Consider the following 26,507-nt stretch of genomic DNA (forward strand, 5'->3'; position numbering starts at 1 on the left):
GCAGGTAAATGGATGGAACTAGAAACTGTTATACTAAGTGAAGTAACACAGACTCAGGAAAAAAATCGACATATGTTCTCCCTCATTGGATCCTAAAACCAGACCCTGATAAATTAGTATGTAGCCAGACCTAACTACAGGAACCAAAATAATGTAAAGGAAACAGGAAGGTAAAGGAAAAGAAATAACCTCAAAGAGAAGAACAGTAGGAAACAGGCCTTAATAAGGGAGGTATGAATAAAAGTTGGGTTAGATTAAGGGAGGGGCGAGGGAAGGGTATACGAGGAACATAGGGGATAAAGGTAAAGAAGGACTCAAGAGAGGTTGGACCATAGGAAAAGGGTATTAGTAAGGGAGAAAGCGGGGAAATAGGGGTACCTTAAGTGGGAAAACCATGATGGAGGGGTGAGATAATGAGAGAGAGAAACAATGTTTAGATAGTTTTGAAAACCAGAGGGAACCATATTACTCCTATACCCTACTGACAAATTATACATAGCAGATCAAGAAATATATGTCCAGGTAAGGTTTATCTGAGAACAGTTGGTCTTTGCCCAAGATTTATCTACATGACACACAGTAATTAAAAATACCAGGCTGGAGGAACTAACCTTCTTGGGTGTTTAACAGACATACTTTGAGGCCTATAGTAACTTGGTCAGAGGGACATAAAGGACACTTTTTGCTCCTTGCCCTCCAGGGGACTATGAGCATCTCTCAAAATGTCCTATAATGGTGGTGGGTCACCTGTCCTCTTGATCAAGGAGTCCGAGGAGGAGGCTGAGGAGACCCCACCAGATGGACTTGAACCAGTGTCCAGTCTATAAGGAGGAGGGTCAACACAGAGGAATCATTTCCTCCATTTTTCCAAGCAAAACCAACCATGGTCGAGCAGGACCTTTGACTTATCTTCACATAGGCGGAACTCATAAAAGAAAGGAGCCAGGTGCTCCTCCCAAGCCCATGTGACCCCTGAGGAACAGATCCTCAAAGGACCTTAAAAGTAAAAATAAATTGGTTTATTCTACCAACTATATGGCCTTAAACACCCAAAAGGAAAGTATAACCAAAGATTAAAGGCGCCAATATAATTTCATAAGAGTCCATACGTATAGCTAAAGGCTACGTAACAAGCAACAATGCCAGACAGGCAATACCTTCTTTTGAGTTGTTGGCCAGGGTGGCCAAAGGATTCCCAGATAGTAACCCAGCATAGAACTGGGAAAATGAACAGCAGACCCCAATCTTATCCAGAATATTGACAACTAGATGACGAACAGCTGACCCTCCCAAAACAAAGACCTCTAGATAGGCTGACTAGATTCACCAGAAGGGCAAGTAGCGGAATGGCTAGGGGTGCTGACAACACAGCAGACAGTAGCAGGGATATCAGAGTATAAGGCTCTAGTTGGGGGAGGGAGGCTCTGGGAGGGTGCTATCTGGGAAGTGGGTGAAAAACAAAACAAAACAAAAAAACAAAAAAACAAACTTCAAAGCATAAAAATTTGCTCCTTAATTAGTGGATGTGAAAAACATTACCATTGAAATCTACCTGACGACTTTAGACCTTATATCCATGCTCAGGTGCCAAGGATCTCAGAAAGTAACCGACTCTGACTAGTAATACTCAGGTACATAGAGATTAGAGATGCATATGCAAACATCTAAGTGTTGGTAGCATTAAAAATGATATTGTTTTCTGTATGAAACAATATATTTTAAAATGAAATGCAGATGTTTCTTAAAGGTTAAAACCTCATTCAATTTTATGTCTTATGGGCTTTATACAGAGTTCAATATTGTATAACTGTATTAATTCAACTGTGAACCTAAAAATTTACAGTCAATTTTGAAAGAGATATATCTTAGCTCTGGAAATTGTTATTGAATATGTCAATGCTGTTGTAATGAAATGCTTCTTCTAATTATATGGTTATTAAATAAATAATTTTTAAAAAAAAGTAAAGGTGGCTGGGTCAGCAGAGTAGACCCAAGTTTGGGCAGCTTGAAGTAGATGTGTCTCCAGGAAAAAAAACCCAAGGTAATTACTGCAAAAACTGGTAACATTCATTCAGAATAAAAGAAATCACAACAAATTAAACATTTTTAAAAAGAGACTAAAAACACAAACATCACAAAAGCCAGAAATATGATTTTTTAAATTTATTTTTGGTACGTTGATACTTTTAAAATTATCTCTTCATGTAGCAACTTTGAGATACAATTTTTCAAGGAAAAGAGAGGTAACATAAGTCTCTCTAATGGCTGATTAAAGTTCTAACTTATTCTACAGAAAAAAAAAAAAGAAAAAAAACAGGCTGATTACAGGCCAGTGGAGCAAGCCAGTAAGCAGCAGTCCTCCATGGTCTTTGCTCCACATTCCTGGCCTGAGTTCCTGCCTTAGCTTCCCTTGATGATGGACTGTGCTTGTAAGCCAAATAAACCCTTTTCTACCCCCCTCCCCCCAAAATTCAAAGCTGCCAGACATGGTGGCACACACCTTTAGTCCCAGCACTTGGGAGGCAGAGGCAAGTTGATCTATGTGAGTTTAAGGCCAGTCTGGTCTACATAGCGAGTTCCAGGCCAGCTGGAGATACAGGGAGACCCTGTCTCAAAAAGACCAAAAAAGAAAGAAAGAAAAAAAAGCAAAGCTATGAGGGGCCCTAGAGGTCCCCAAACAATAAAGGCCACTGCCAATAATGTTGGTTGTACTCCAGAAGTGGATAGAGGGACCCTACTGCTGAAGACACTACTTGATGTGAGTGCAGGAGAGGGAGAAATCAAGCTTGAACTAAGCTGGAAACTCCCTATCACTGGATGGATGGCATTCGTGGTGCCAAAAGGCAATATGCAGATGATTGGAGGAGAATCATCCCCTATAATTCTGCTCAACGATGGACCCCACGTGTTGCACTATCAACATACCAAACAAGATATTCCTGCTGGTGCAATAGTGGAATGTCTAGTGTTATGCACAACCAGCAAATTTTTGACTGGATAAAATGCCTGCTCCTAGGGGTAGAACATACATCTGGTACCACAGACCCAGCCAACCCCCTGTGGCAGGGGAGAATATAGGCCCCTGTGGGATGCCACTGCAATTGTTTTGTTAGATGGATGTAATGCACCTACTAGAGTACCACCTAAGCATTTGTGTTTACACCCATAGGTTAAGTTATTATAGCAGCCACTGTTTAGATGTTCTTGCTTCTTGCTGTTTGTGTTTTTATAGTAGATGGAATATCACTGAAATGGGCCAACAGCCCATGGAAAACTGACCCGAAAGTCCATTGCCTTGCCACAATAGGAGGAAGATCATCCCACACCTATCACCCGCTCCAAGGCTCAAGGACTTTGGCAGAAGAGGCTGGTAGAAAGAATTTGAGTCTGAGAAAGGGGTGAAGTGCTAACTGGAAGTGTCCTCTGACCACTATGCTAGCCAGGTATAGTCACACCTCCTTCCCACACTCATCAAGGAGTCAAGCGGGAGTCAGGCACCCCTCCCACCCAATCAGTCAACCTTAGCTACATGTAGGGGAGGGGCTAAGGATATATAAGCTGAGAATGTGAGGAGGCACCTCCTCACCATTTTTTGTGGCTGTTGGTCAGAAGTCACAAGATCTGTATTTGAGTGTGGACTTTCCAGTGCAGCCATAAATGGAGTGGGGGCACTCCACTGTAAATAAAACCCCACCCTATGCTCTGTTTAAAAAAAAAAGAAAGAAAGAAAAGGAGTACATACCCATTTACAAAAGCCTCAATAAAATATCTAGGAATAAACTTGACCAAAGACATTAAAGAGCGCTACAATGGAAAAAAAAAAAGGAACTTGTTTTTTGGAAACAAGGTATCCCTGTAGCCCCAGCTGACCTGGGACCTGCTATATAGATCAAACTGGCCAAGATCTCACAAAGATCTGCCTGCCCCTGCCTCTGAATGCTGGGATTAAAGGTGCGTACCCACCACCTCTATACAAAAGAAGTTGACAGAACTGAAAGTCATCTGAAAAGAAGACTAAAGGGGGTGGCGCACTGCTGCACTTCTTGAAGGCAGAGGCAGAAAACGGGCCAAGGTCATTCTGGTTATACAGCTAGGTGGATCTGAAGATCAAAATGAAGCCAAAACAAGTCAACACAACAGCAGCACTACTCATAGCAGATTCTCATTTTCCTAGGTAAGTGTGTGTAGGCCACAGCAGCATGCCCTTGGGTGTAGGCAGTGCCAAAGGAGTCTTTCCTTCTTGAGCCTGCCTGCAGGGATGGCTCTTCTTTCAAAGTGGGCTGTGAAGGCATGCTAAACACCAGCATCACAGTGTTTTAAGATGTTATTTTATTGGAATGAAAAATGAGGAATATTAGCTTGTGGCAGAATTCCCTGCAGCTATGATAACTTATCTTGTTTGGTCTTCTGGCACCAAAACCAGCATAGTAAATTTTGTTCTGTTCATCGCATCTAAAATTTGAAGAGCATGAGCTTGATGTGTAGAGCACCTTTGGTGTACTGTTACCAACTTTACTTTTAAAAAGTGAACCTGCTATAGATTTTACATGTTTTGTTAACTAGAGTTCCTAGTCACAATGCATAGTTTTACTTTCCTAATTACAAATGTTGAGGTCTACTTCAGAAAGCCCTCATACTTAAAAAAATAGAAAATGAAAAATTTAACTATTATATGTCATTTTCAAACTGTACTGCTTTATGGAAAAAGTATTTTCCAATTTGTTCATTGGTATCTTGGAATACAACATAATCCTTCCACTCTTGAACAAAGAAGCTGCCTTGCAAAAGCTGTAACTGTTTCTTCCCTTTTATTTCTTTTGTAAATGAAGCTTGTCTTTAAAAATGTGACTTTAAAGTGTTGTCTATTGCATAAACAGTCAACATTTATTGTAAAGTGAAGACTGTGCATGGGCCATGCAGATTTCTTTATGTTCTTGGTATACATCAGTTGATATTGGAAAAAAAAAAAGCAAAGGACTCAGAAGGCAGAGGCAGGTATATCTCCCTAAGTTTGAGGCCAGCAAAGGCTACATAGTGAGACCCTGTTTCAAAATAAATAAACAAGCAAATTCTGATGACATGAGAAGGTACACAGAATGGAAACTGAATATAAAACTGTATATACAGTATAACCACAAATAATTAAAGATAGCAAGAGAGAGGCTGGAGAGATGGCTCAGCAGTTAAGAGCATTGGCTGCTCTCTCAGAGAACTCAGGTTCAATTCCCAGCACCCAAAGGGCAGCTAACAACAGTCTCTAACTCCAGTTCCAGGGGATTCAATGTCCTGTTCTGACCTCCATGGGCAGTGCAAAATACAGGTGCACTTACACATATGCAGGCAATACATTCATAGACATAAAAGAAAAATAATAAAGTAATTTTTCTTAGTTTTAAGAGAAAATTTAGAATAAATTAAATATTCTGATAGTATCAGAATATTTAACTTTCTTCTTTTCACTTTAATTTTCCCCAATTTTACCTAATGAGAACACACTGTAGAATTATGAAAATAAGATATATTTAAAGTGGCAAAGAACTTAATGATACCTGACAGTGATAGTGTGCCTGTAACTTGGAAGAAGTTTTTCCATATTCAAAAACCGGGTTATTTCTTCAAGAATTAGTCGCACATCAGGATTTAAGTTATCCAGAGTTCTAACTTCATTATTCACACTGACCGCAGGTGTGACGGAGTTGGCCAGGGCATCGATCATTTCTGCACGATAATAGTTATCTGAAAACTAAGTCAAAGAATAATTAGGATAAAATTAGCCTTTCTGATGAGATGTTAATAAAACACATACAACTTGAAAACATTACTTCCGCTCAGAATATAGCCCACAAGTACAGCACCCCTCTAGCATGCATAAAGTACTGGCTTCATCATCACCAGCACCACCACTCTTCCCCTCCCCTACACAAAGTGAAAACAATTTTATTTTGAGATGGGGGTCACATCATGTAGCCCTCAAACTCAGAGATCCACCTGCCTCTGCCTCCTGAACACTGGGATTAAAGGTGTACACGACCACACATGGCCTGCGAAAATATAATTTATCTAAATCATAAGAAACTTTTTTAGTAAATATTCAACTCTGTCCTTTGTATGCAGTGATACTTTGGAAAACAGAGTGAAAGAAATTCATTAATTATTGACATACTAGCATATCAAATAAACATTTCCTACGTGTAAGGCCCTCTTGTGATCTAACTAGATACTCTAAAGATTATAATCTAACATGGCTGTGGAGAATGTTCAGTGAGTAAAATATGTGCCATTAAGTATGAGGACCCCTGAGTTCACATTTTCAGCATTCACATAAATGCTGGGTACCAGCCCATCTTAATTCCAGCGCTCAGGAGATGGAGACAGAATCCCTAGAGTAAGCTAGCAAGCTCTGGATTTAAATGAGACTGTGCCAGTATATAAGGTAAAGAGCAATCCAGGAAGTCACTTGACATCAATCTGTGGCCTCCACATGCCTGAGGACACATGTGCACAGATATTTGCACATACATGTGCTCTCTCACATGCATATGAACACACACACAAACCAGACATACAAACAGAATTTTTAAAATTTATAGTCCACAGGGATTGGACATGGCTTAGTGGTTGGGAGCACTGGCTGCTCTTACAGAGGATCCGGGTTCAATTCCCAGCACCCACATGGCACCTAACAACTGTCTATAACTAGAGTTCCAGGGGTTCCGACGCCCTCCTCTGACCTCCAAAGTCATTTCATGACACAGGTGCACTTATATGCATGCAGGCAATACACTCATACACATTAAATAGTAAGAAAAATTATAATCCACAAATCCTGCTGTCAATACACAGCTTCCAATGAGCCAATTAGTGTTTATTTTAAAATATAAACATGGCACATCTAAAGATCACCAGATAATTGAGGAAATCATCAACATAAAAACAAAAGAACTCAGGCAGCTGGAGGGATGGCTCAGCCATAACTAGTAACTGCTTACTGCTCTTGCAGCAGACCCAAATGCAGTTCCCAGCACCCACACGGAGACCAAGGGACACCTATAACTTCAACACCAGGGCATCCCATGCTCACTCTGGCCTCTGCAGGCTCCTGCACAAACATGGTACACATACAGAGGAACAGACACACACATTTTTTTTAGTCTCTGGCTACATTAAAAAAAAAAAAAACCCGAACACAAAGAAAAGGAGTAACTTGGAAGAACAAGTAATTCAAAGAACAGAAAATTCGAGGATTAAGAGAAAAAACTAAAAAAATCCAAAAACTTATCAATATGGCCTGAGAAACAAACAGTCCTGTTCCTTCCACATCATGACGCTGTGTAACTCCCTCCCTCCATATTTTACTTAGTCCATAGGCCTGTGGCTTCTCCAACAAGCACTTGCGTGTGCACACACATATAGCACACACATAAATAAGCACATTTTAAAAATAAAATTGTGCTTCAGGCCTGATGTGGTGATGTATGCCAGTAAAATCAGTACTTGGGAGATGGAGACAGGAAGATTAAGAGTTCAACTCAGCTACACTCCAAGTTCAAGGTCAGCCTGAAAGTTATGCTGTTAGACTTCATAGACATTTATGCATTACTACTGCCATAGAGCATAAGAGGTTCGAGGAACACTTAACAATCAATTAATTTTGCTTCCATTAACTGGTTATTCCAATAAATCATGTTCCTGTACCTCTAACTCTAGAAAAGTACTACGTGCTCACAAAAGACCCTACAAACTAGGTATTTCTGTTCTTTTTTTGCAGTCCTAGAGACTAACACCCTTACACATTATTGTAAAAACAAAGCATCACTGAGTATTTTATAATATTCACTAAGAAAAGTGCTGTACCTTATTTTTTCTGTTGTCGTTGTACTTGATTAAGTCTAAAATAAATGTTAAGACTTCTTTGGGACAAAGATTATGTACATCTCTTAGCAAAGCCATCGCAACTGGCATAGTCTACAAAAAAGAAAGAAAATATCTATGAGCACATAATCCAACCTACCAGTACTATGATTATTTGTACTATAAATAGAAAAAGAGTTACTCAGGGATTGACACAGACATCTGGATAAAGCTGAGTGCTGTTTCCCACCTGTTCCCACCAAGAACACATTTAAAAGCCTTATAACTGAAGAAGTGGATAGGTGACTGAGGGGAGAGCTGTATTCTGGATGTACTACAGGCCAAGTTGCCTTGGTCCTCATTCTCTGGAAGAAAGTATACATAACACAAATATCAATTCAGTTAAGTGATACATACATTAGTTTGTTAGTTAACTCCCAACTTCACAATCTACTACTCTGGGTAAGCTAGCTGCTTCCTGAGTAGGAGTCTTACTTCCTTATGACCATTTTTAGTGTTAACTGATATACTGGCTGGAGGCATGAGACAATCAGTTTTTGAACACTGATTCTCTAGTAACATTCAACCGCCACACAAATAGTAAATTACTTGAAATTCAGCCCACCTTTCTTCTTTCCAAATTTTCAAACACAATTTTTCTGTTAATAGAAACATGGCGCACACACATACACAATGGTAAATTCAGCCAGAGAAATAAAATTAATTAAACCCTAGGCAGAACAATAGATACACAGAATGCTTAGTCCCATTTAGAACATGGACAGATCAAGACTCTTTCCTCTAAACTAGACAATCAGAAAAGAGATGGCACATTTTCTTGCATAAAGGAGCAGAAGCAGCTAGGCATGACGGTACAGACTCTCAATCCTAGCACTCAGGAGGGAGGCAGAGGTAGGAAGCTGGGCTACCTACTGGGTGAGATCATGTCTCAAAAAAAAAAAAAAGGTAAAGAAGTTACTTTTTCACTGACAACTTGGCTGGCTCTACAATTATCTAGGAGATACACTCTGGGCATGTCTGTGATCTGTGAGGGAATTTCCAGAGGTTTAACTAAGGATGGAATCCTATGCGGGTGGTCCCATCCCATGGACTAGGGTCTCAGACAGAACAAAAAGAAGTGAGTTGAATGCCACATTCATCTTTCTCGGCTTCCTGACTGCAGATGCCGTGTGACCAACCACCTCATACTCTCCGCATCATGCCTAACCTGACATGGTGGGCTGAATCCTCTCAAGCTGTGAACCAAATACAAACCTTCCTTCCTTAAGTTGCTTTTGTCAAGTATTTTGTCATAACAATGAAAAAGTAACTAATGGAGCCAGTGTTAATTCTGTAAGACAATCTGAGGGGAAAGTTATTTTTTCACAGAAATATATGTTCTTTGCCTAGTCTACACTTTTGTAATTTTAATTTGTTTGATTTAGGCACCAATTTTCTCTCTTTTCTGCCAACTAGAAGTACTATATTAAAGTGAATTAGTCTAAAGCATTAACCTTACATGCTTTTTACTTCAACCCACAGTAAGAAATAAACTTTATACTACAACCTAACACACACACACACACACACACACAAATCAATTTTTAATGTATTATATTTGAGGAGGAAGTGAATAGACCTCAGTGGATGGACTTGCACTGGGGAACATCCATAAAAAGAAAAAGTAAAACAAATGTTTACAATTACTTTTATCATACACATATCTTCGATACTGTCTAGACTATTTTCTTTAAAAAAACAAAACAACAAAAACCCCACCTCTACTTTAATTTTAAGACTCCTCACTCATTGTTCCCAATCAAGACCTTATTCAAAAGACCAAGCAGAGCTCCACACTTACCTAAGGGAAATGGGGTGCACTGGCATGATGAAGAGCATTCGGAAGACAACTTTAAGGAATTTGCTTCCATAGGACTAGCAGTGTGCTTAGTCCTATCAACAGGCCTTGAAGAAAGTGTTCCAGAGCACACCTCTGGTCCTTACATGTTTAGACTTCTCTTCCACAATGTTCCCTGAGCTGCAGAAGGGGTCTGACTTGTTTTCAATTTCCTTTCTACCATCTACTTCCTGTGCTTACCTGTTACTGTTTGGTTTGCTCTATTTTTCACATTGCTTTCTTCCACTTAAGAACCTCTTCTCCTTTACACCAAACATACCTGAAGGCTCTTAAACAAAACGAATCCAAAGTATCTTTTTCTCAACTTTGCTTTATCCTCAATAGTTTCTTAAATTCTCCAATGAAAATCATGCAGTTTTGTTGCTTTTCGCTACTTTCAACATAAATTCAATCTAATTAATCTAATCTGTTTCATTGTTATGACTCAAAAAACTCACAAATGATTTCCAAATCACTCACAAAATAGTCACATTCCCATATTCTCTCTGAAAACAATGACTCTAACCATATTATACTACCATTTTCTAAAATTAACATTTCTAGAAAACTTCCTCTGACCATAACAGAAAACATTTTGTATATTTGACCTAATTTTTAAAATGAAAAATCTTAAATGTTATATGGTTGATATGAAACAGCAGAGTTTAAAAACACGTCTATGTGCTGAAGAGCATCAATCTGCTAGTGAGCATCAAACTGAGGCTAAATCTATATCCGTGGACACCTTCTTGACTGTTGAGTGACGTGGGAGGGCCCAGCCCACTGTGGGTGGTGCCACCCCTGGGCAGGTAGGCCTGTGTTGCATAAGAAAGCAGGCTGAGCAGGGGCCAGGAAGCAGCATTCCTCCATGGCCTGTGCTCCAGCTCCTGCCTCCAGGTTCCTGCCCCGAGTTTCTACCTTGGGCTCCCTGATGAACTGTGATCCAGGAGATGTAAGACAGATAAACCCTTTCCTCCCCAAGTTGGTAGTGGTCAGAGTGTTTTGTCACAGCAATGGAGAGACAAACTAGGACAGTAGACGTGTAAGAAACGCATAGTATTATATGAAGTTTCCAAGTTAAACTAAAATACACAGATTATGGTAATAAGTTAAATATAAAAGTATCATATGAACATTAGAAAATAAAGAGTACCTTCTGCAGAAAATAACTCTGAAAGCTCATAAAGTTGTTTGTTTTCACAATGTTTGGACAAGTTTTACAACAAAACATTCTCGTAAAGAGTGACTTCATAGCTGGTGGTCCTGTCCATGTGCTCACCATGGAGTTTGCAATCTGCAAATTATTAGAAAATGGAGTGCTTTCCATTACCAGTATAAATACACTTTTAAAATACATAAAATAGCTTCCTAATGGTCAATAACTACCAATATTGCAAATAAATACAATTTGGTCTTTTATTATCATTTCCAAGAAAATATACAAGCTCACTCGACCCTTCCCAAACAACAACAAAAACCCACACAATGTGGAATGTGGTGGCACAGCCTTTAATCCCAGCACTTGGGAGGCAGAGGCAAGCGAATCTCTGTAAGTTCAAGGCCAGCTTGGTCTACATAGTAAGTTCCAGGCCAGCTGGGCCTACAGGGAGACCCTGTCTCAAAAAGGCCAAAAAAAAAAAACCAAAAAAAAAAAAAACAAAAAACTAAAAACCAAACAAAACCAAAACCAAAACCACCCAAACAAAAAATTCCAAGTCTTCTTATAGCTTTATACAAGTTAGTTTCTAAATTGCAGCATTCTTTTATATTTAAGAAAATAAAGTTTGCAAAGGCTTCTTCTCCTCTGAATAGGTTTGTCTCTATCCATTTACGTAGACAGAATTGTAGTATTTTAAATTTATCAGATGAAAACATCACCAGGAATCTACTCAAGTGAAAACCAAGTCAAATACAATGGATTATTTTGGTATGAATGCTGAAGCAGAGCTGAGACAGGCGGGATGTTGAGTTCCAGGCTGGCCTGGGATACATAACAGACAATTTAAATAAATAAATCAATGACAGGGACAAGGCCAGGAACCTTTAACTGCTTCCAGGCTGACACGTGCCACAAAAGCCAATGTTGGAGGAAGAGGTGTCTTCCCATATTCAAGTCCAGTCGAGATCCTATTCTTGCTGGTAAAAATCATTACACACTGTTGGAGACTGACAACTCAGAACTACCAATTCTGAACTACAGCTTAAGTCTCCAAGCCTCCAGAGTCTCTCCATTCTATAGCTGATGAAGCTTTAATTGTGCTGCAAGTCCACCAAGCTATAGAGGCTACAGAAAGCAGACTCAGTGTCACTGGTGTTATTTAATATTATCTGGGAGCATGAAAAAGATTCATGCCACACAGAGGAAAAATATCTAAATATCAAAAATTTAATTATTGTGAAAAAAATGCAAAATGTAAAAAAGGAAAAGAGCCAGGCATTGTAGCGCACGCCTCTAATCACAGCACTCGGGAGGCAGAGGCAGGCAGATCTCTGTTGAGTTAAAGGCCAGCCTGGTTTACATAGCCAGCTTCAAAAATACCAAAAATAAATAAATACATAAATATCTTTAAAGAATTAGCAAAATACAAAAACAAATTAACATTTTATAGGCGTTGGGAAAAGGGATTTTCAGTAAAGTACTAACATTGAAAGCATTCATTTCTTTAATTTTGTTAATTCTTTACTATGGAAAAACTTAGGATGTCAGTTCTGTTTTAACTAACAAAATTCAGGGCTGAAGAGATGGCTCAATGGTTAGGAGCACTGCTCTTGCAGAGGACCCAGATCAATTCCCAGGACCCACATGGTGGCTAACAACAGTTCGTAACTCCAGTTCCAGAGGATTTGACACTCTCTTCTGACCTCCACAGGCACTCTATGACAGAAGCACGTGCAGGAAAGTATACTCATACACGTAAAACAATAAAAAATATTAACTAACAAAACTGATAGCTGAAAAAGGACACATAACTTGGATTACAAAATTGTTTGCTTTAATAAGAATCACTTAAGTAGTGGAAAAAAGAATGCTTTAGCAAAAAATCCTCTTACTAGTGAAATTTTTAGGGAATATAAAAAACTATGAAATGAATGAAATTATGATTAATTTATCCTGAATTTTATGACTCTGCTATGATTTTAACATACAAAATTCTTCAAAGAGGGAAGGAAAACATATCCTAATATCTGAAACATAGAAATTCAACTATATGTTATCATTAAAGACAAAACAAAATAAATGATTATAATCTGCTGAAGTGGGAATAAACCTATTAACAAAATACTTTTTAAATATTTAGTGGACGTATTTCTGTCTTAATTTTTCTGGTTTCAGATTTTTTAAAAATCTGAAGTCTTGATAAATGAACTTTTCTAGCATGTTAAATTACTTAGCACTATTTTTAACTCCTGGACCAAAATCAGCATAAAACTACCACAATGGAATTAAAATTAATTAGTTTTTTGTATTCATATGTGAAAAAAATTAAAGAATTAATCACAGAATTTTTTTTTGTATTCACCTGAATCCCCAGGAATCTTTCACCTATTTTTTACTTAGGTTTCTTTTTTTCAAATTCCAACCAGAAGCTAAATACAAATGGAAACCGGTAAGCACTACTTTTACTCTAATGGAGTAGGGTGATTCATATTTACTCTAACAAAGTATGTTACCCTTAAGCAAAGCTTTTCTTCATTAAAAAAAATAAAATAAAAACAAAAACAAAGAAGCTATACAGTAGTTTTCCTTTCATTCACTGCACAAGTGAGCTCTGCTTTCAGAATTCTCGACATTCTGGTTACTCTTACAATTTAAGAACCTCACTTTTACACCTTTTTTCTATTACAAACACCCATACTTTTTTTTTTAGGATAATGTAAAAACCAGTATTTCTGCACAAGTCTCTGAAATTTTTTTCCAAGTAAAATTTCTAACACCTAAAAATAAGACAGAATTTTGCAGCTATGACTATGTCCCTCAGTTTTATAGCTGCTTTACCACTCCAGACTCCAGATCTGCTTTAACATGCATACATGCATTTGTATGCAGCAGAACACATTATAAGAGCAACTCAGGGAATGAGAAAAAATACATGTACTTATGAGTACCAAGAAAACAAACCAAACATGGTGCAGTACATATGAGGCAGAGACACCACCGATGAGATGTTTCTTTTCTCTTTAAGATTTCTTTCTTGTCATTAGAATGAATCCGAAAGTGCTCTGGAACGACGATGATTATAGCAAAGCTATAAGCTTTTAAATGTTATTTATACCTGTTATATTTACTTGTCACCCTCAGTGCCGATGACAGATGTCAGAGGCAAAAATCAGCACAAACAAAATCACAGAATTTCTAATGACGATTTTTCTTTGCCTACAAATATGGTGGGCAGCGAGAGTGGCAGCTCAGAAGGAAGAAGCAGGGGAAGCTCTATAAGTTCCAGGCCGGCCAGGGCTACACAGGGAGGCCCTGTCTCAAAATTAAAATAAAAAGGTTTACAATTAAAATTGGAAAAATTCTCTGTGGTTTTGTAATCTGGTTTTCATTTTTCATTTCATTTTTTATACATATGTATTTTTAAGTCAAAACCTGTGTCTTTCAAATGCACACTGTTAAAAGCATTAGGTATAAGCTTTCAAAGGAATAGTTACCAAGTAAAGCTTAAAGACTAATGAATATTAATTCAATTTCAGAGGCTTTTTGTAAAATACACAATAATCTCACAGTCGTCTTTCTTCTGTATAATCTCACCTTTGCAAGGCAGAAGCAAGCTGACATTCTTACACGGTAGAAGCACTGCTCTTGTTCCAGAATGTCAGTAAGTGCAAGACGGGATGCTGGAGTAGGGAATTTTTCCAAGGCCAAGATGGACTCCTGCTGGGCAACAACATCCCTCTCATAGCGGAGTTGATACTGCCACATAAAATCAGCTTGCTCAAATTCTACCTTCCTCAGCACTGACATGTCTGGGTCTATTCTTATCCACAGTAAAGGGGAATCAGCACTAAAAGAACATAAATTTTAAAACTTTAATTTTTAAAACTTACCTTTAGAAAACAAAAGCCAAAACAGTACTAACCAGATTCTCCTTTAGACATAGTAGTATCCTGCTGTTGAAAGTTTAACTATAGTCATTTAATTTTCTACAACGAAATTCTCACTGTGTTTAATATATGTTAACTTTCTTATAATCATATTAGAAAGACCTTCAAGAATACAAAGAGTTGTCACAAAGGATACTGAACTTCAAATTTACCATCAGAAAATATTATTCTGAACATTTTACTTAATTATGAGATGTCAAAAGGCAAATGATACAAACTTTATTTAACCTCCTATAACCTAACAATCGACTATAGCTATGATCGTTATCCCTTATAGAAACCAAAAATAAAATGAAAACATTTTGCTAAATTAATTTTAGTTGACATTTAATACCTTTTTAAAATGCTAGATTCATGATTAAGTTACTAAGTTCTGAAACCATAACTTGAAGGCACATGAGTTTATTCTCATGTATTCCAAGTAACAGGCAAGGCTTAAAATTCAAGTCTGTGTCAATACTTTCAATAAAAGAACAGCACTTTGTAATACAAATTCAATCCAATACTGGGTACTCACAATAGGCAATATACTTGGTATAAAATACTTAATACTGAAGCAATATTAATCAAATGTCATCACAATCAGTATGGTGACATGCACCTGTTATCCTCACCATGTGGTAGGTAAGAGGCAAGAAGATTATGAAATTGAGGCCAGGAGTCTGGAGAGCTGGCTCAGCAGCAGTTAAGAGCTTTTGCTGCTCTTGCAGAGGACCCAGATTCAGTTCTCAGCACCCACATGGATACTCACAATGGTCTGTATGTTTAGTCCCAAGGTATTAAACTCCCTTTCTGGTCTCTGTGGGCACTGCATGCATGTGGTACACTTACATACTTACAGGCAAAAAACATATACATATAAAATGTAAATAAATGAAACTTTAAAAAAAAAAGGATTCCAGGCCAGCCTAAGGAGGACTACCTGGGCTATATGAGACCTTGTCTCAAGAAACAAAAAAATAAATACACATCTTTTAAAATTTAGAAGAGTAGTTTCAAACTGTGTGCTAGCATGGGGAATCTCAAGGTGTCCTAGAACCTTGCTCCAAAGACAATCATTATCCCTTGGAATTAACTAACATATAAATTTTAGACCTCCAAGTAATATAATGAATCAGAATTGGCATCTTAAGATTGCCAAGCAAGCTACACACATTTCAGTCTGAAAAAGAAAAACACTACTCAAGAGGCCACCGAGAGTAAGAAGGCTGCAGTTGAGGCTGTGCCCACTCCCACAATCAGCTTTTCTGCTTCTCACCCAATCTAAAGACACTTTGGTTTCATTAATTAGCTATGAATTTATTTAAATTTCTCTAACAGTTTCCACTGGCTGTAAAAAGGTTTGAAAACACTCATTTTAAAGGTAATTACATACTTTTAAGTAACTTACTCCATTGCAGAAAGATCCATGTCAACTTCCTCCCCATTCATCAGTGGGATTTTCTTCTTCTTATTCCTGTATTTACAGAAGCAAATTTGAAAACTGAGATTTCTAAATTGGAATGGAGCTAAAAAGTAGCCAATGTTCAAATAAAGGATTTCATACAACACTAAAGATATCCTAAGGAATGATAACTATAAGATTTTAAAACTAGAGGAAGTGAGTATCAAAATTTTTTTTTTTTAAAGGAAATTTTACTTTGGCTCCCTGAGTTTTTGGTCTATAGTTACTTGGTCCCATTGCTTTGGGCAAGGGAATGGAAAGCAGAAATAAATAATTAAATGTGTCGATTTAAAATATATTTATTCCCAAGAACTGGCTGGTACAATTTTACATAGAAAAACCCACGCGGGGGCTGGGGAAGTGACTTAGTGACAGAACATTTTCACAGTATGCAAAAAGTCTTGTGTTCGAGTCCCTGTATTGCAAAAACAGTGGGGAAAAAAAGGACGGATCAATAAAGAAATCCTTAATGATAAATCAGTAATACTCAGGCCTGAGATGAGCTAGAAATAATTCTAAATTAAATTGTGCTGTCTATGTGAGGCTAGCTCTTATATGAAATGAAATGATATAAAAAAACTCTTGAGAATTTATATGCAGGAGTATAACATCCATTAAGACTTAGGCCAAAAAAAAGCCACTCTTACCATGTAAATTATTTATCATTGAACTTACTGTATAACACACTAAAAATTAAGGAAAGACAAATAAAAACAGGAAATGAGAACTGTGTCCTCTAGGGTTACCCAAAGAAAATTAGAGGGGATAAATAAAAAAAAACATGAGGAAATGTTAGGAAAAAAGAACCAATCATTCATTTCCAATTCTAAGGTATTTAAGACAGAAAAATGGAGTTTTTACTTGAATTAAGGAAGATTTCCTCATAGCAAAAATGATCATAGGAAGATTTCATATTCAAGCTTTGGCTTTCAAGGTCAATATTCACATCTGTCTCAGATAAACTCAAGATACTCATGAAGACTTCAGTTCCTGAAATCTGAGATTAGTGCACATTCTTCCAGTAGAGTCCAGAATCTTTTCCTTCTCAGACTTCATGGTTGAATTACGTAGTAAAGGAAAGGCTATAAAGGCTATCTAAAGATAATCCTCTTTTTTGCAGAGACAGGGTGTCACCATGTGGTCCAAGTTGGCTCCTCAGTGCTAGGATACTAGGTATGCTAGCATGCCACCCAAATCAGGTGAGGTGGCTACTTTTCTTTGAAAGACGCCATGAATGCTGCATATGGAGGTGATGGCTCACTATGATTTTGATTGGCATTTCCCTAATAAATAACGGTGCTGAGTATTTTTTGATGGATGTAGGTTGCTTTTATGTCTTCCTTTGAGAAATGTCTACTTAAAACAATTACTCATTTTAAAACTTGGTTAGAATGGCAGCTATGAAAAACCACAAGTGGGCTGTTGAGATGACTGAACACCCGAGTTCAATGCCTGGATCCTACAGAAGGGGAGAACCAACTCTTGAAAGTTGATTTTGAATCTTCACACACTACCATGGCAAATGTGTGCCTGAGCACTCACATATCACAGAGAGAGAGAGAGAGAGAGAGAGAGAGAGAGAGAGAGAGGATAAAAGACAGGCAGCACTTGCAGCAAACCTTTATCCCAGCATTTGGGAGGCAGAGGCAGGTGGAGCTCTGTGAGTTCAAGGCGAGCCTGGTGTACAATGCCAGTTCCAAACCAGCCAGTGCTACACAGTGAGACCCTGTCTCAAAATACATACAAAACGAAACAAAACACCACAGAAAGGATAAAGTGACAGTAAGGATGCAAAGAAAAATCTTGTGCATTGTTAAGTAGGAATGCAAATTAGTACAGACATGGAAATCATTATGGAGGATTCAAAGAAATGAAAAGTAGAAAGAACTACCAAGTGACACAGAAATTCCACTATTTTGTAAATATCCAAAGGAAATCAAAATGCTGAAGAAACATCTGCACTTCCATGTTTTTATCAAATTTACATTTGTTCTTTGCCAAAGGGCTGACAAGCAATTAAGAAAAAGCAAAAGCAGAAGAACAGAACAGTTATGTCTGTCAATAGCTGAATGGATTCCTAAAAAGATGTGATGCATTCATCCAATGAAATATTAACTCAGAAATGAAAAGAATGAAATCTTGTTGCTACAGCACTGGACAGAACTGGTGGTCACTGTGCTAAGTGAAATAAGCCGGGCGCAGAATGACAAGCACCTCATGAAAAGGGGAGCGCTTTGATGTGGAATCTCAGAAGACTGGTGTCATAGAAGTTGAGAGTAGAATAGACTGCATGTCTGGTGACACTAGAGGAGGGAAAGATGGGGAACGGCTGTTCAATGGGTTCTATGTTATAGATGGAGGCAAGGTATTCTGGTTACTATTGTACAAGAGCATAAGGTCAGAGAAAAGCTTTGAACTATACATTTTAAAAATAAATTTTAAAATTACGAATATTTTCACCATAAAGAAATGTTTTAAGAAATAGGCATGTTAAACCTAATTTAAACATCAAACAACGCCCACATGTACTAAATCATCAAATGGTAACTCATTAATATGTACTTTTATGTATTTATGTATCAGCTTAAAAACTGTACCCTCGATGTTAATCATTCAGCAAAGAAACAAAAAGAAAAAGAAATAATAAGGTCTGGGGATGTGGCTCAGTTGGTAGTGTGTTTGCCTAGCATTAAGGATGCCCGGAATTCGGTCCCCAGGAACCCATGAAGCAGGCATGGTGGTGCACACCTGTAAATCCCACATTCAGAAGGTAGAGGTAGGAGGATCAGAAGTTCAAAGTCATCTCATAAAAGAAAAAGAAGCAAATAAAAATCATACTTAACAGGTGTGGGGGGGTCAGTAATGTTTCCAGTGAACTAAAAATATAATTATATAATTAATAAAATATGATTATATAATTAAATGTAAATATAATTGATGCTCTAATGAAATAAAATATTGTGCTCAGCAGTTAAGAGCATGTATTACTCTTGCAAAAACCTGAGTTCGATTCCCAGCATCCATGTCCAGCAGCTCAAAACTGCTACTAACTCCAGTTCCACTGAAACCTAAGGCCCTCTGCCTCTGGCGGGCACCTACACTCATGTGCACATATCATGCATATACCCCCATATAGACAGACACAGACACACAAACACACACACAAATAATTTTTAAAAAATAATAAATCTTCAAAAAATGTAATTATCTTCAGTTATGCACAAGTTGATTACTCGTTCAAGAATTATCATACATACATGAAAGTTACCCACAGAAAAGAAACTTTCCATAAAAAATATTCTGGGGCTAGAGAGATGGCCATCAAGCCAGAGGATGGAAGCTGAATCCCTAAGATTCACATGGTAGGAGAGATCTGACTCCTGAAGGTTCTCTTCTGACCTCTACACATATACCCTAGCCTGGGTATTGCCATACACATAGATCCATAAACAAATAAGCATAATAAAAATATTTTTTTTAAAGAAAAACTAATCTGGAGTTGGAGGGTAACACCAAGGCAAAAGAAAAAGACAATAAACAAGATCTAAATGATTGTTACATTTCGAGCTCCTTGCCTTAAATTATTGCTTTTCCAATATTTTTTGTAGACATCAAACAACACTAGTACAAATTACTACTAAGTTATCTGTTTTGAATTTTTTCAGCTCCAAAAAGAGGAGAAACTTCTACTCTCCTCTCCTCCCTCCCCACAAAAATAGGACCTCCAATCTAAATTTGACAAGTTACTTACAACAAGACATGGTGGTACAAACTTGCCATCCCAGCATTTAGGAGGCAGAGGCAGAGGCAAGAGGACTGCCAGAAGTTAGAGGCTAACCTGGCCTACACAGTGAGCTCCAGGCCAACTTACAATATTGAGTGAAACCCTGTCCTAAACATAAATAAATCTAGAAAAATATTTAAAAGCAAAGTTATGAGCAGTAGAAGAGCTGGTGTGGAGCCTACAGTCCCAGCACTCAGGAGATACAGGTAGGAAGACTGGAGTTGAAAGCCAGGAGGAGCTCACAGGAGATCCTGCCTCAGAAAACACCAAGGAATAGACAGTAAATCAAGAATGCTTGGTAAGGCGAACTTTACCACAGATAAAAAGAAACTGGTAAGATGCTGTTTCCAGACTCGTTTTGGCCATACAAAAGGATTTTTAGTGGGGCATTTCTATGAGATGTGTAGTTTCTTCTTCGGTTTATAGTTACGACTCAATGCCTACCTTCTGCTTTTAGAATGGCAGGGTATATCATGTTTAAGGCTGTTCTCTTCAATTTGCAATGTATGGTTGAAGGATCCATCTAATTCTTGCACTGTCACTTTAAGTGGTCCCTTAAAAACAAAAAAAAAGTTCAAATACCGCTAGAAAACTATCAATATGTATCCTTATAGGTAAAGCTAGGTATATGTCAAGATATAAAAAGAGGGACTGGAGAGATGGCTCAGCAGTTAAGAGCACTGGCTGCTCTTGCAGAGGTCCTGGGTTCAATTCCCAGCATCCACAGGGCAGCTAATGGCCATCCATAACTAGATAGCCAGGGGATCTGATACCCTCTTCTGTCCTCTGTGAGCACTGCACTTATATACATGCAGGCAATACACTCATATACTTAAATAATAAAATAGTTTAAAAAATAAATAAAATACTACACAAAATATGTGCTGATAAAAACAGAAAAGCAGCTGGAGCCAAGAGAGGGGCTACCGAGTCCTTCACTGACACATGGTATTTTCTCATCGTTGTCTACAGACAGGGCTCATCAAGTTTCTATCAACAGCTCCAGGTCTATGCCCTTGCTGTACAGGAACTGGGGAGAAAGCAGTGCAAAAAGCTCTCCGAGAGAAACACTCACCACATATTTCTGAGTTCCAGGAGATGTATAATCTTGTTTTATTTCTAGTTCTAAAACATTTCGTTTTCTATTAAATGCAAAGCTTCCATAAAATTTCACCACTCCGCTCTGGTCTCTGAAGAATTGTAAAGGAAATTTTGCATACTGAAATGAATATATGTTAAAAAAAAAAAAGTGACAATAATTACAATAATCTTCAAATGAATTCCCACCAGACCAAAGTTTCAAAGGACATATTTTAGAGGGAAACATATTCAAAATTCTTGTCAAAAATGTTTCCCAGACTTACCACTGAGGAGTTTGTATTCTGAAAGTATAGCTACGTTACTGGATTACAAACAGTAAAGAATTGCAGAGTTCCAAGATCTCATTCAAATTGTGCCAACTTCTAACCACATTTAACTCTTCTTACAAGAAATGTGATAGGATGTCTGCTAGAGTATTTACCTTACCTACCACTGAACCATGACTTTACCTATATACTAAAAGCTACTAATAAGATGCCAAATTTTATAAATATATGCACAACCCAGTGACTGGTAAGAGCTTTAGAACATATGATTTATACATCAGTTATTTTTACTCATTATTTCTATTTTTAGAAACATCAACAGATCACCCGGTTTTAGCCGTCCAAGTCCCCTCTTCATCTTCGTTCTGTCTTTGAAAAGGATACACCCACTGCTTTATTAAGGGCTGGATGTCTTTCCCAGAGACATTTGAAATGGACTTCAAAAACCCGTATGTGGAAACCAGCATCTGACTCCACATATGTGACTGGAACTTCTGAGATGAAGCAGTACTAGCCAGACTTAGCAGTTTATTGAAAACCTGTAGGGACAGAAGTTTCACTGAGTAAGCTCATATAACATTGCTTCTCTTTTTTCTTTTTTTAAAAATATTTCATTATTTTTACTTTATGTGTATGAGTGTATTGCCTGCAAGTATGTGAGTGCACCCACGTTGTGCAATGCTGCAGAGGTCAGGAGAGGGCTTCAGATTCCCCTGGAACTGGAGTTAAGGATGGTTTGTAGCTGCCATGTGGATGCTGGGAATCAAATCCGGATCCTCTGCAAGAGCAGTCTGACTGCGCTCTTTAATCGCTGAGCCATCTCTCCAGCCCCTGCTTTTCAATTTTGTACCATGTCCACTTTGCACTGTAACTTTATATAATCAATTACAGAAGACAATTTCATAACTTAGCAAGCAATAGAAGAACACATGTATTTAAATAGCCAGGACATGAGTATTGCTCATAAAATCATTACTGAATGCTAACACTGTATTAGCAGTGAGAGATAGTGGAGAGATATTATCAGTGAGAGATAGTGGAGAGATATTAGCAGTGAGAGAGATAGTGGAGAGATGGCTCAGCAGGTTAAGAGCACTGGCTGCTCTTCCAGAAAATACGGGATCAATTCCCAGCACCCAAATGGAGGCTAACAACTGTCTTAACTCCAGTTCCAGGGGAATTTGACACTCTCTTCTGACTTCTGCGGGCACTGCACAACATGGTTTACTTCCACATATACAGGTAATATACATGTAAAATAAAAATGTTTAGAGAAAGAACTAGAAGTACAATACATAATACCTACAATTTATTGTGCTACGTTTTATATAGGAATTTAAAACCTGGAATACTCATTATGAGCATAATACTCTCGTATCTTAGGTATGCAATATATCCCGAGTGTTCTTTCTCTGTTTGGGGGGGGGGGTACGTGGAACTGTAGCTCAGGGGTATGACATTTACTTAGCATGTGTGAGGCCCTGGGTGTGATTGCTAGCATCACAAAAAGTAAATTCATAAAAGAAAAAGTTAAGATACCACTTACACCATTTAAAAAAGTAGAATAGCTCTTTACAGAGCACTTTTCTCACCTTATGTTTCTGTTCTTCAATCTTTAAACATTAAAATGTTTAGATTGGGGCTGGAGAGACGGCTCAGCAGTTAAGAGCACTGACTTCTTTTGCAGAGGACCTGGGTTTGATTCCCAGCACCCACATGGCGGCTACGAACTGTCCTTAACTCCAGTTCCAGGGGAATCCGAAGCCCTCTTCTGACCTCCAAGGCACTGCACAACACGGGTGCCCTCACACACATAAGATAAAATACACTCATACACATAAAATAAAAAAAAAAATTTTTAAATGCTTAGATTTTTGTGGTATCAGAGATTGAACCCAGGGCTTCATGCATGCTAAGCAAGCACTCCACCAAAGAACTACATGACCAACAAAAATGATTTTTAAAACAGGATTTGATTTTGTTTTAACCTGTCTCTCTAAGAGTACTACCAAAGGCGGGGGGGGGGGCACTGACATTTTTAATGCATCTGCAGGGCTGGGACTGTAGCTCGGTGGTAGAGTACTTGCCTAGCATGTGCAAGACAATATGTTTGCTCTTCAGTACCTCCAAAAAGCGGAGAACAACAGAATGGAATAGGGGCAAAAATAGCAACTAAAAATAATACAAACAAAAAACTCCCAAACAATAACAAAAAATCCATCCGAAATAATCCGTCCATGTAGTTCATCTACCTGGCTTCTACAATCATCTCCTATATTGTAACTACTTATAGCAAAACAATTAAAAACATGGCAATTTAGAACAGAATATTAAAAAATTAAAAAAAAAGTTTTTTAGAATGGTGTGAATATTTGCCATTGCAAACATTTTGAAATCGAACTTCCTCCCCCATCTATGCACTGCAAAGCACAGCTACAGATTGCACAGGTGTCCTTTGCAGTCTCATACTCTACCTTTTTGTTTCTAACTTTCCCTTCAAAATAATCAGGTGCTGAGTCAGGTTCTAGTACCCATGTTATACCTGGGGAAATGCAAAAAAAAAAAAAAGCACAGGATAAAACCAGAGATGGTGTCACATACCTGTAATCTCAGTACTGAGGAAGAAACTGAGGAAGGAGGATTGCTCTAAGTTCAAGGCCAGCCTGGGCTATATGTCAAGACCATTATTCTCAGATAAAACGTTTACTAAATCACTCATTTCTTTTCTTTCCCTAATCCCCAGCTGGCTTAAAACTCACTATATAGACCAGGCTGGCCTTGAACTTACAGAGATCTACCTACCTCTGCCTCCTGAGTGCTAGGATTAAAGGCATGTATCACCAGGCCCAGCCCAGACTCTTTCTTTTTAATATAATTGTCCATAAGTATTTGACTTTTCCTTTTAGTTTTATGCATATTATATTCACCCCTATTACACTGTGAACCCTTCTTCCTACCTCGTCCAGGAAAGTACTAAATCATGAACTCCTCAGGAAGGGATGGGGCCTCATGGGCACCTCCTCTATCCATGATGGAAAATTGAAGTAATCCAGACTCTTACTCCTCAGAACAACACTCAGATCATATACACACATACAGATTTCTTTAACACTGTGATGTTTTTAATACTTGAGTGCTAAGTGTTTAGTACTTACCTGCAGCATAAACTCCATGCTGATTCTGTTCTCAATCAATCTCATCACAAGGTGAGCTTTACACTGAAACATGGTGTAGTACTCCCAGGACAGGGTGTGTGGGTGCTTTATTGAAAAGTGAAGATGAGATGCTGGGCTGACAAAACAAAGTAGAGTTGCTTAATACAACAAATCTGACTATTAAAGAAGAAAACAAGTAAGCAAAAAAAGAGATTTTTGTATCTACAGTAAACACACAAGCACTGGACGAAAATAAAGGAAAAATGTTCTGTCCATAATCCTGAAGCACAAAAATGTTCCAAATGAAAAGTACAAAATCTAGAGGACACAAAGAACAAAATGGTCATGTAACCGGTTCTTAAGAACTCTGGAAGTTATCAGTAAGTGAAAGGAACAGTGAAACAGAAAGTACAGATGACATATATAAATTTTTCAGCTGTTCAGTGTTTTTTACTATTCCAAAATGTTATGGTAATTTTTTAATAAGTATTTTTACATGACAAATGTCTACAAACAGAGTATCTTTAGGATCCTGTTCCTACGAGCAGAATTGTATCATCAGTATCCATTCGAAAATTCTGACGGGTGGGGGAGGGCTGCAGCAGTTAAAAGCATTGCTCTCGAGAGAACTCTGTCTTGGTTCCCATTACCCATGGCCTCCATAGGCATTGCATGCATGTGATGCACTACATGCACACAAGCAAAATATTCATATACATAAAATAAAAAGAAAATATTTTAAAAATAAGTTAAAATTCTGACTGGTACTAATTACCCATCAAAATCTGTCACACAATATTCTCAAAAATCAATGTCTATGTGGCATTTTCTCCTAAATTTACAGTGAAACTTAATCACCAATGAAATATTAGTAAAAGGTGTGGTCTCTGGGAAGTGATTATAAAACAAAGGTTCCTTCATGAAACAGAGGAGACCAAAAAGAAGTGCTCATGGCTAAATGGAGTGCCCTTGTCCTTCAATCCCTTAACATCATATGTGCAAACAGTGCTCCTCCCCTATGGAAGATGCCACAACATAGCAGAGAACAGCCCTCATTAGTCCTGCCTATACTTCAGTCCTGGATTTACCAGCCTCCACCTTCTCGGTGGTTAAAACCATGAGAAACGAATTTCTGCTGTTTGTAAACTGCCCCATGCATGGTATTTAGTTATAGCAGTATAAGCTAAAACAAGTCCTCTCAAAAAGAAATGCCATACTACTTGTGTACTTGCTTTTACAGAACACTAATTCAGTTCCCAGCACCCACGTCAAGAGGCTCACAACTGCCTCTTAACTGCAACTCCCAGGGATTAGATGACCTCTTCTGGCCTCTGCAGCTACCTGCACGCATGTGGCACACATTGAGACACAAACACATACATAAGAACAAACCTTATTAAAAAATGCTATACTTAAATTTCAAAATTTTTATCAATTTAGTATCAGTTAAATTATTTTTACTTATTACTTCCAAGTTCATAATTAGTAGTATGAACTTATAAGCTTTAGCAATACACAGTAATGTGGAAAAGGTTAAGTAAATTTCAAGATAAATGAAATACTATATACCTCTTAAATGGAATAAAAAAAAAAAACCTGTGTAACCACATAAAATGCATCACATATTGCCCTTAGTAACACCTGTTTCCTACTGTTCTTCTCTTTCAGGTTCTTTCTTTTCCTTTACCTCCCTGTTTCCTTTCCATTATCCTGGTTCCTGTAGTTATATGTGGATACACACTCACTTATCAGGGTTTGGTTCTAGGATCCACATATGAGGGAGAACACATGCTGTTTTTGTTTTTTGTTTTTCTAAGTCTGTGTTACTTCATTTAGTATAACAGTTTCTAGTTCCATCCATTTACCTGAAAATTTCATGATTTCATCTTTCTTTACTGCTGAG

At 37.9% G+C, this 26,507-nt stretch overlaps 1 protein-coding gene across 2 annotated transcripts in view; it reads right to left on the reverse strand.

Moving 5' to 3' along the window:
* Taf2 (TATA-box binding protein associated factor 2) overlaps positions 1-26,507 on the reverse strand; it is a 94,871-nt gene that overhangs the window by 34,692 nt on the left and 33,672 nt on the right. For both annotated transcript variants that reach the window (XM_008837979.3, XM_029565865.1), the window contains exons 11-19: positions 24,605-24,740; positions 21,834-21,988; positions 21,158-21,272; positions 20,527-20,636; positions 16,245-16,310; positions 14,502-14,754; positions 10,902-11,042; positions 7,855-7,965; positions 5,550-5,743 (exon numbers count right to left, since the gene is read on the reverse strand). In XM_008837979.3, the coding sequence (XP_008836201.1) occupies positions 5,550-5,743; positions 7,855-7,965; positions 10,902-11,042; positions 14,502-14,754; positions 16,245-16,310; positions 20,527-20,636; positions 21,158-21,272; positions 21,834-21,988; positions 24,605-24,740 (1,281 nt within the window). The remainder of the gene's footprint in view (positions 1-5,549; positions 5,744-7,854; positions 7,966-10,901; positions 11,043-14,501; positions 14,755-16,244; positions 16,311-20,526; positions 20,637-21,157; positions 21,273-21,833; positions 21,989-24,604; positions 24,741-26,507) is intronic.

This window comes from Nannospalax galili, unplaced genomic scaffold (genome assembly GCF_000622305.1).
Source record: "Nannospalax galili isolate Female #2095 unplaced genomic scaffold, S.galili_v1.0 scaffold17, whole genome shotgun sequence".
Taxonomy (NCBI): domain Eukaryota; kingdom Metazoa; phylum Chordata; class Mammalia; order Rodentia; family Spalacidae; genus Nannospalax; species Nannospalax galili.